At 42.7% G+C, this 11,551-nt stretch overlaps 1 protein-coding gene across 1 annotated transcript in view; it reads right to left on the reverse strand.

Annotated features, from left to right (window-relative positions):
- Positions 1–2,409: 2,409 nt before the first annotated feature.
- The window catches only part of REPS2 (RALBP1 associated Eps domain containing 2), a 174,282-nt gene continuing 165,140 nt past the window's right edge, over positions 2,410–11,551 (reverse strand). Inside the window, exon 20 of the mRNA XM_077761695.1 lies at positions 2,410–7,899. Within this exon, the coding sequence (XP_077617821.1) occupies positions 7,831–7,899 (69 nt within the window). The 3' untranslated portion in view covers positions 2,410–7,830. The remainder of the gene's footprint in view (positions 7,900–11,551) is intronic.

Below are 11,551 nucleotides of genomic sequence, written 5' to 3' on the forward strand. Positions count from 1 at the left end.
CTGGACCTCTCTGTCATCTCAGTGCCTGTTATCTCCCCCAAAAAGAAAGACCTGAGGATGGAAAAAGTCTCACATCATGCAATGAACTCCTGCCTAGCAGGGTTTAGTCCCCTGTGTTCTGGGCTTTGGTCCTTTATCCAAACACATGCCAGATGATGTGTAACCCATCAAGCTAACAGGTTTGGTTCATGTCAGAAACACTAGTTTACCATCTTCCAGTGAAGCATTTCCTTTCTAGGGGGTAGAAAAAACCTGGGAGAACACAAATCACTCCTTGAGTATTAGTGAAGTGACTTCATGCATTTGTGCTCAAATCTGGAAAGAGGCTATAGTTTCAGGATGCTTTATGCCTTCTCATGACATGCAAGGCCTTCCCATCCAGCCCCGTGTCCGGCTCTTGCCACTTCCTCCCCTCCACACTCCACAGGCTCCTCCACCCAGAGGAGAATCTTAGGCAGTTCCCAGAAGACACCATATTCTTACCCTGCCTCGCCTTAACATGCATAGCTCCGCTCCCTCTGTCTGGAACACCCTCTTTTTCTTAGTTAATGCCTACCCCTAAGACTCTTCTGTGAAGCCCTCCTGGCTCCCCACAGTCTGAATGAGAAGCCCCCACCTGCCAACACACAGTGTTTCCGGAGTGACCGGGCCTTGTGTCTTCTCGTGGACAATATGCTCACCACAACTTTTTCCTCCTGAGCTGACAGCTAGACCATATTTGGCAGCCTCCAACGCAGTCAACTGTTGTCATCTGAGCTCTGGGCAATGACGCATGCCTAGAAGTGATGCGTAGCACTTCTGTGAAGAGAAGTTGTATTCTCTCTATAATCAAGTCTCAGTGTCTTTTTTTCTCCACGCCCTGGCTAAAAGGAGAAAACTCTAGCCCTAGAGGAAGACAGAAGCACACACGAAAGGAGCCTGGGTCCCTGCATAACCACAAAGAACGCAACTAAGAACATGCACTCTGCACTGTAAGGTGACAAATCCACTTCTGTTGTGTCAAGCCATTCAACCCTTGGGGTTCTTTGTTTTAGCAGTCAGCCTACCCTAACAGGTATTAGTAACTACGCACTGCACTACAACTCCTTTGTCGGTGTCTGTGAGCTCGAGGGGCGGGATGCTGTACTGACAGTCTCCCCTCCAGCTCCCAACACAGTGCTTGATACACAGCAGGGGCACAGCAAGTATCTGCGGGGAGAAGGTCAGGAGAGGGAACAAACTCATGACTGGACGCTGTAGAATAGGAGGACGTCTGCCCTGGGAACATTTTGATCCCTTGCTGTCAATTAACCGAGATTTAGATGAATCCACGTTGCTTCTCCGCCCCGGTTTCTTTGGCTGTAAAATAAAGTTAGTTACACCAGTAGTTCAATTTTAGTGGGCATCAGTATCACGTGAAGGGCTTGTTAACGCGAGCATTGCCAGGCTCACACCCAGATTCGATTGTTTTGCAGTGATTAAGTTCCCCAATGATGCGGATACCGCCAGTCCGGGGACATTTTGGGAACCACTTGCCTAGATGATCTCAGATCTCTTATCTCTGAGGTGAGGGACACAGTGACTTTCACCAGTGCTTGGGAAAGGTCAGGGTTAGGTGATCTCCAGTGTCCAAGCTTATGAGCCAAATCATGGATGATTTTTTCCAGAGTTTGTTTGGTGTTTAGAACTACGAGATTAGAAATATCCTATGTGTACCCACCATTTGTCTTCACAATGCAGAATAAAACTCCCATCTCATAGGACACTGGTAGACTCCTAAAATTATTCAAATTTTATTTCAATGTACTTATTTATTTAGAGAGACAGTACACGTGCATGCGAGCAGGGGAGGGGCAGAGAGAGAGAGGGAGAGAGAGAATCTCCAGAACATGTCAGTGCAGAGCATGACTCGGGCTTGATCTCTCAAACCAGGAGATCATGACCTGAGCCAAAATCAAGAGTCAGGCACTTAATGACTGAGCCATCCAGGTGCCCCAAATGATTCAAATTCTGAAGGTAAGAAACAGCAACTGGGATGCCAGATTACTTGGTCGGGCTTTCAAGCCCGCTCTCCCTGACCCCTACCCCCCTTCACCCCTACTTCAGCCAAGGATAGAATGTTGGGAACAATTTTGAACAAAAAGAATACCGACAGGATGAAGCAAATAACCTGGGCCCCACAGTAGGCCAAGTTTTCAATGCAGTAGATCTTTAACGCGCTCTGTGAGTTAGGCATGATAGCCCATGATTACCCAGTGTTCACCATGTACAGATATTTAAGGACCCAGCTCAGATCACCAAGAGGTAAAAATAATCGAACCTCAGACTTTGATTTAATTGGGAAGACCTCCAGCTCTTTCCCACAGCACTTCCATTAAATGCACAAGACCAAACGCAGGCCACAACACATCGACACCATGACTCCATAAAAACACTTAGTTATCGTACATTTATTTTTAACATAGCACCCCAGTTTCACATCATGTACATTTTCCAAAGTTGGAAATTTTTAACCTACTATGTTCTTCACAGACTTTCCAACAAGTGTGAAAAAGAGGCAGTAAGGTTAGTTTGAGTCTACAAGTCACAATCCAAATATAGGTTACCCTATATTTATTTGTTTAAGACCAATATACATAATGTTCTCAAGGCCTAGCAAATGAATAAAATTCTGGCTAAGTAAAACATTAACACAACCTGTTAGCACATTATCATGAAAGAGACAGAAGGCATCAAATATATACTCTGTTGTTACTCATTTTACCGTTCAATGTACCTGCAGCGAAAAAATATATACACTTTTACTCTCGAGGTTAAAATATTCTCTCTCCTGCCTGGCACTGTGATGAAGACTAACACGGCTCTTCCTGCCTCTGGCTTTCTTCAACATTTCTGTGCTGAAGACAAAGAGCATGGTGGTGCTGGAGAAAAGGGCACGCTCTTTTCCCAAGATGGGGACAGCTGAAGCCCTCACACAAGCTGCCTTAAAACAAAACACAACACAACAACACAACTCGGCTGATCCAATTGCCATGGGATGGGGTTCTTGCATCGGCGGCGCCATCCCGAGGGCAGAGCTCCAGGAGGGACCTTTCGGGTCCGTCCTGTTGTGCAACAGAGGACTGTCGCAGGCTGGGACTGGTCCCTGAATTTCCCGTGTTGAATTTGCCCTCGAATTCCAATCCGAGCCCTCTTAAAAGTCCCATGTCCTCTGGTCTTCAGAGTCATAAGCCCATTTTCTCCAGCTTCCCACAGCCATGAACTTAGCTTAGAGCAAGACAGGAAAAAAAAATCACAAAACACAAAAACACTTTCCAATTTTTAAGAACAGACCAAGGTTTCTCTCAACTGAAACTCTGCAATGCCTTTTAGAAAAGATTGCTTTATCATCGTGTATGTAAGCAAACGTGGAAGATAACTATGTAAGCCTAACAGGAACTGTGTACCTGGGATGTGCTGCTCACACTAACACACTGGCTGTTCCATGAAGCAGTTGTAAGGCAGCCGCTGAATGCCTAACTTGGAGGAGGGCAGCAGTCCTTGGACTATGCGTGGCTTCTGAAGTCTGGTCCCCCGTGGCTGTTCTTTTGCCCCATCACAAAACTAGATGCATCTCTCATTCCAAACAAGCAAAGCAGGGTGGCTTGCAGAGTGAGACTCACAAAGTGCCATCAATGACTGAGTCGCTGGCACTGGCGGGCAGTAGCCCTTAGCCTGTGCCGAATGACGAGTAAGATGCCACCTGAGATTTCCAAAAAGCCACATCCCCACTTCTTACTAGGAATCCGAACCATACCGAGTCATGATGCAAGAAAAGAACGTAACAAAACACCCAGAGCTAATGTGTAAATTCAAGAGATCCTTTGAAATCAGAGTTTTAAAAGAGTACACTTAAAACAGAGTAAGCCAGTTGGAAAGAGAAACCAAAGTCACCACTATCCTGTTTAACGAGAGGAGAAAATGACCTTTCAACTGATATTACATTTTGTTCACATTCATAATGTTCAAACCACAGCCTATTAAGTCCTACTTGTCAATAATATGGGAAGATCTGGTTGCTATAATATTTAAAATTCTATTTTTTTAAAAATACTTTTAAAATCACATTCCTTTGGTGATGTCTAGTCAGGAGGTGTGACTGAAGTTTGCGTTGAACAAATGTTGTTAGCTGTAAGGTGTAATACTGTAACTGAGATCTTTCCAACTACTGCTTAGAAGACAACATCTGCAAATGCCTGTCTTAATTGCAAGAAAAACATCCACTGCAGGTTATTTTCTTATTGATCTTCTGAGTTCCCATCTATTACCATGATTGTGAGATCGTTTAAGAAACAAGTTATCATTTATAAGCAAACTATAGAATCAAGTCCCATATGAAGAGTGCTTTATGATACTTTCAGACATGGGTAGGAAATCAAAGGACACTTCGTGTTTTTTACTACTCCCCCTAAAATATGCTGAAATCGAACATTTGCAACCCACATAACTGTATATCGAAGAAAACTGTAACTTACTACATATTGAATTCATTTCAATCGCAGTAGTCTATTTTAAAAACAAACGCCCATAAGGAATACAGGAATGGAATCCATTCAAAGCAACAGCTGTCAAAAGTTCTGCCAAGAAACTCAGAGTAATTTATTGCATCATGAAAGGTGAGGTGTTCAGAAGAACAAATAGTTCAATCATACTCTTTCCCTTCAAATTTTATTTTTTGCTTCAATCCAAGAGAAATATCTAGATATAAAACTCACTGAAGAAACATGTTTTCATACTTTAAAACCTACTAAGTAAATAAAATTCAGCATGGTAAATAGAAGAAACCCTTCTAATCTATTTTTAGTACTGCTAGAGGCTAGAGGACTTGACTTAGAATCCCTAAGATTAGCTGGCATCCCAACTCTGCCACTAGTTACCTCCTTCTATGGATTCTCGGGCTAGAAAATGCGGCTTCCCCACGAGCAAACTGCAGGAGACGGGTCCATGTCGCCTCCGCTCGGTCATCCTATTCTCCAATGAGAGTAAATGGACTTCCAGCTACAATGTCTCCTGTCCTGATCAGGTCCAAAGAACCTCTCTGATATTTATAAAGTGGCTAGATCTTTCCAACTAAAGCAAATGCAAGTATCTGCCTCAATTACAACATGCACTTCCATTCCACATATCTGCCTTTTGCTTTGGCTTCACGTCTGCTGGACAGGGAGGCAGCAAAAGCAGTAATGCCACACGTGGGTAGCAGGAAGCCTGCTGTCAATTCCTGCTGCGTGTTCTGCTGTGGGGCTCCAGGACCCTATGGAGGAGGAGCACTCAGCAGCAAGCTTATGAAACCTCCCTGGACGGGGGCAACACCAGCCTTCTGTCCATTGAATTCTGCCCAACAAGCGGGTCTAATCTGGGTGTAGTTTTATAGAAGAGGGCTAATGGGGATTTCAAGAACTCAGCCTTCCTACAAATCACATTAAAGGCTCACAGGAACATTAACAGGAGTTATAATCCTAAATTAAAAGTGCATATCCTAAGAAAACAGAGGAACAGCAGATGAGCACTAGTCAAGTAATCATAATAGTGTGCATTTGTTTTTTTTTTTTTTAAATCCACTTCTAAACAACTAATAAAACTGCAGTCACTGTTAAGTGCAGTCAAGAAAGTCACGCCTAGACATTACTGACGTGGGCTCTAATGCACCATTCATCTTAAAATATGGGTGACACTACGTGACCCATGGGGCTTTATGTCCAATGCGAGTTTGTTCCTTTAATGAAAACCAAGCCAAGTAAACAAAACTCCAACATCCTAATTTGTCTCACTCTGGTCTGGACTTGATAGGGGGAAAATATCTCAACATTTCTTAAATGTATAATGAAGACTAACATTCCTTCGTTTGTATGCCTGCTTAATGGCTATGCAGCGCTATCTCGAGTGAGGGTGTATGTCCTAGAAGATTATGAGATGAAGTGCATATGTTAGTCTTTCCTGGATGGAATATTACAAATGGTAAACATGCTGTGAAATGTCTGCAGTGAGGACACTGTTGATAAAATTCGTTACGGCCCCCAGGTCTCAGAACATGGGAAAAGAGGTTACCTAAAAAATTTGCACCACCCATTTATAATCTTAGGAAGGGTTTTAAATGACTCCAGACACCTTCCAGAGGGACAGAGAAGGCAAACGAAAGAGAAGGAAAGGGAGAATAGAGAAATAGTTCAAGTTTTTTGATTTTCAAACTCAAATCAATTCAAAATCCTTTAATATGCACAGAATAGAACCACCAAGCTGTTTTTCTTCAGGAAAACATCGTCTGTTTGAGCCTTTCTCTTCTGTCATTAAGCTATTGATAAAGCTTGCAAATAAAATATGGAAGCATTAAATAAATGCCTACTTATTCTAAGAGCCATCAACCTACTGAAACAAGGGCTCAGTCCCACATCCTGCAAGCCTATCTATCCTAAAGCACTTCAGAAAGGACCGTAGGCACACCGCACCCCTCTACTGCAAGAATGGGTAAATCAGCAAAATGCACAAGAGACAGCATTTCTTGTAATCAGTCTCTCCAAGTGATGTTAAAGCAGGCATGCCCTGACCCCTGTGAGAGTCGATCATTTCCCACTTTCAACTTGAGTTTTCAGGGGGAGCAAGTGATCAAAGTTTCTACAGCATATGGCTTCTGCAGTATGAGCTCATAGTTTTACATCACATTCACTGGAGTCAGTTGGGCTCTGCTGGACCATACATAAACGAACCACTTCCCCAGGGTACACTTCACACAGAACGGACAGTTCTGGACAGTTGTACGTCCAGAGTGAAGATAAGTTTTCTTTCATTATTTCTTCGTACTCAATAGAATCACAATCCGGGTTAAAATAACAGAGACAAAAATAACTACCAGAGTTGTTGGACTGTTGGTAACAACCAGTTCCCCTTCTTCCCCAGGTTGAATACCTGGGTTCAAGCAATAAATATTTATCAGACCAAACAATCTCTTCAGCCTTTCGCATCTGAAGGGCGGTTTCCAAATACATGCATTTACAGATATGTTATCCCATGCAGGATAAAAGTAGAGATCTGGCAACTATTTGTTCAATTTGATCGGGCGAGGCAGTTCAAAAAGCAGATTGCTCTTGCCCAAAAATTTACATGAAAGGACTGAGTTCTGTGAGTTAATGGCCTAGCTGGGCCAAGTTAAATAGATCACTGACAAAACTTCCACTTTACAGAGGTGCAAAGACCCAATAAAATCTCTGCCATTCAACACAAAACAATAGTTACGTATTATTTATAGCTAGATATAATGTCAAAATGGCACTAAAGAAGCGGTTTTTGGCATATGGTGGCGGAGGGCACAGCACCAGTCTAAATCTGATGCTCTTGTTTTAGTTTTTGTTTTTATTATCATCATGCCAAAGACTATTCAGTTGGAATCCCAATTATTCAGGAAACCAACCTACTGTATTTGATATACATACAAAAATAAAACAAGCATCCTGAAGGTACTAGGTTATGAGGTTTTATACAAATCATAAATTCTTTAAATAAATAATGCTCTAACTTGTTTTCATTTGCTAGAAGATTGGTTTTTGGTAAGGAGCAACATCTAACAACTTGAGGAAGTACTTAAGAAGGGGAGATAAATTCCACCGATAATTACAATTTCAAGTGTGATAACCGGTTGTATTTTTTCCACCAGAGTAAAACGTACAAGGGAACTACAAGAGAAAAGGAAATACGGATTATATTCCACTGCTCACAGCTTTTCACACAGTCTTGGACATCTATGACAAGTAGTTGGGTTGAAACATTCACAGGAAAGATCTTGGCAGAAAAAGTCGCCCACTGTTACTTGAATCTCGGGGATTACAACACAGTGACTGGACGAAGTTGTTCCAATTGGTTTTCCAATGCAATCCGTTCTTGATGAACCTCCTGATTTGCACAAAACAGAGAAGAAAAAAAAAGCAAAGGGGTCATTTCCTGAGTTCATCCCTACTTCATCAGATATTAAACAGAAACTCGTAAGCAGACACCAAAACACTGAAGTCCCACATGACTCAAGGACAAGTAGACTATATGGCATCATATTTAAAGCGGTTATCAGACAAAGGCAGCTTCACAATTTGTCATCTCTCAACTCCTTTCTGAAGACAAGGAAATGAAACTGACTGACACCACCCCCGCCTTAATCTTACTGGCAGTTTTAATAGGATCAGTGGCTGGCAGGAGTTGATGTTAAAAAGCAACAGACAGACTGGGAGAGAGCAGAAAAGCAAAAGCAGACTGCTAATACTGAGAGGCGAGCCAGCAGGACTCAATTTCTAGCTGCAATCTCTCATTTCTAATCCAGCACCGCACCCCACAAGTGTGACGGATGAGCAAATGCACTGGCCGTCTGTCTGCCAAAATCTCATCTTGGCTCCTGCACAAAATACAACTTAAGGTGTGACTGCATGGATAACGGCAGGGAGAAAGAAACAGAGGACCATCCATCTGCTATTTGGGAATTCAAACTTTCAGTCCTAAAACAGATTTATTGGCAGGAAGAGAGGGGGACACGTAAAGGCATTCTTAAGTAGAATCAGTCAAGATGGGAAAGAACTCTGTATAAAGGCTCAATTCTGAGATGCCCCAGAAGAACTAACATGCTAACCGTCCAAACAGAACTCAGCAAGCGTTTGTTCACCCTCCCCTCCTACCCAGCCATCCAACAGTCTTTGAGGATCTATCTGCTATGGGCCAGATTCTGCTCTAGGTATCACAGTACCAGCCAAGAACAAGACAGATCAGACCAATGCCTTCATAAGGGCTTATACTCAAATGGCTAGAGAAAGACAATAAAGAACAAGATACTTTCAAAAGGAAATAAGAAAGATGAGGTAGTAGAGCAATCTGGAAGAAAGAAAAAAGATGGAGTGGGTGGTCAGGGAAGGCTTCTCAGAGGTAATGCTATCTGAGCAGAGACTTGAATGAACTGAGGGGTGAGCAGAGACCTTGTGGACAGAGTAAGGAGTCCACAAACCACTCACAGTACAGGGGGACAACACTGGGTTTTGAACCAGAGAATGCATGTGGCTTAACTTAGAACCCAAAATGTTCACTCCGGCTGCTGTGTAGACAGTGGATTGTAGAGCAGGACAGGGAGTAGTTGCAAGGTTACTGCATGGACCCAGGTGAGAAATGAAATGGCTTTGATCAGGGTAGCAGCCATAAAGATGGAGAGAAATGGATGAATTCTGGATGTATGTTGAGAATTTAGAACTGACAGGACTTGCTGATAACGTAGGAAAGAAGGAAGGGGATTTGGGATTGAGCGAGTAGCTAGTAGTGGTTAACTGAGAACAAGATTAGATGAGAAATCAGCATTTCAAAGGGAACGTTGGGAAGGAAGCATGTGACATGTGTACTGGATGTATTAAGAGAGAATGGTGGGTAAGCAGTTGTGACTGTATGTCCAGAGACCAGAGGTAAGAGAAGCAGAACTGGAGACATAAATTTAGGGCCACCAGGCTATGGCTGATCTTCAAAGCCTTAAGACTGTAGGATACCATGTAGCAAACGAACACAGACAGGTTGCAGGTAAAGACGCAACTGAACATACATGCATGCCACACTCATTCCCTACTGGAACCCTCCCAAAACAATAAAAAAATAAAAAGATTTTGAAGTCACAAACAAGTGATACCAATAAAATTTGTAAGCTGGAAGGCCAACGGATGAATAGTAAATGACTTAGCAAATCCAAGAAAAATAAATGTGGGCATTCTCCCAATTGTTACATGGCTGAATGGTGGGGTCCTTGCATAAGGTGACCCAAACACCCCTCTGTTCAAGGGATTCTACATCTGTAAACTGAGTCAGTCTGGGAATGGGTTCAGAGGCTGGGACTAAAGCTCCACTTGGATGATTTTTCCGATTTCTCCTCACTAGGGCTGGTACATTTCCACTCCTACAAATCAAGTACAGAAAACTAAAACACAAGCTAAGCATAGGCACAAAACAAGAAGCAGCCTGATTGTACACAGAAGAATCCCTGAAAGACTCAAACTGGCAGCACCAGACACCTGCGTAGGTGCAAGCGCAGGGAGGAGGACAGCCTATGTGAGTGCTGCTTCCAAGCCGCTCCAGAAGCAGTTAGCTCCCTACATCATTCCTGCCACCAGGCCACAACACTGCAGATTTACTCCCTGAAAAGGAGTAACACAGGGCCTCTTGATAAGCAGTACACAGACGCAGTGGAGGACAGGATACTGGACTGGAACTAGGGAGATTCCATGAATATCCTGGATACAGAGACCTACAGCCCTCTCTCTCCAATAGAGCAAGTCTTTCCCTCCACATAGGAGACCAAAAAAAGTCTCCTCTCTGGAAACTCCAATCAGACTAAAAAGAGTGAGCCAATGATAATGCCTTAGGAGGTTCCCCAACTATGCAGCCAACCAGACTGCTATGGGAAGACTGAAGCTCAAAGCTGACAAGCCCACAACATGCTATGTGCTTCCAGTGAGCATTTTCATGATCCTCCTAAATATAAGCAAAGGACCATCAGATACTGAAGGAAAACATCTAATGAGAAATCTATAATAAAAAAGCAAGTGTTCAGGAAGAAGAAAAATACTACCATTAACAGAAGATATTACAATAATGAAATGAAAATAGGATACCTTTATTTTTTTTTGTAAACATTTATTTATTTTTGAGAAAGAGAGAGAGAGAGAAGGTGAGCGAGCGTGAGCGAAGGAGAGGCAGAGAGAGAGGGAGACAGAATCCAAAGCAGGCTCCAGGCTTTGGGCTGTCCACAGAGAACCCGAAGCAGGGTTTGAACCCACAAACTGTGAGATCACAACCTGAGTAAAGTCAGATGCTTAACCGATTGAGCCACCTAGGCACCCTGAAAATAGGATACCTTTAAAAAGACACAATCAGAGAACAAAACCTGAACTCTTAGTATTAAACAACAGAATGAACATTTAAAATTAAGTTTCCAGAAATGGACAAAATGACAAAAATATAGAAGAACAGAAAGAAAACAGGTGAGAAAATATGAGAGAATTAGAGGACCAAGCTAAGAGTTCCAATGTCCGAAAAATATCAGCAAGCGAGAAGAGAGAAAATGTACAGGGCAGTAGGAGGAAGAAACCTGGAGGATCGAGGAGGGCATGTGGGGATGAGCACTGGGTGTTATATGGAAACCAACTTGACAATAAACTATTTAAAAAAAAAAGAGAAGAGGNTGCGATGGTGATGCCTCCCGTTTTGGTTTTCTTCTTCAATATTACTTTGGCTATTCGGGATCTGTTGTGGTTCCATACAAATGTTAGAACAGTTTCTTCTAGCTTTGAGAAGAATGCTGGTGCAATTTTGATAGGGACTGCACTGAATGTGTAGATTGCTTTGGGTAGTAATGACATTTTAACACTATTTATTCTTCCGACATGAGCATGGCATGTTTTTCCATTTCTTTGTGTCTTCTCCAGTTTCCTTCATAAGTTTTCTATAGTTTTCATGATACAGATCTCTTATATCTGGCGAGGATGTGGAGAAACGGGCACCCTCCTACACTGTTAGTGGGAATATAAACTGG

Source organism: Crocuta crocuta, unplaced genomic scaffold (genome assembly GCF_008692635.1).
Source record: "Crocuta crocuta isolate KB4526 unplaced genomic scaffold, BGI_CrCroc_1.0 scaffold657, whole genome shotgun sequence".
Classification (NCBI taxonomy): Eukaryota; Metazoa; Chordata; class Mammalia; order Carnivora; family Hyaenidae; genus Crocuta; species Crocuta crocuta.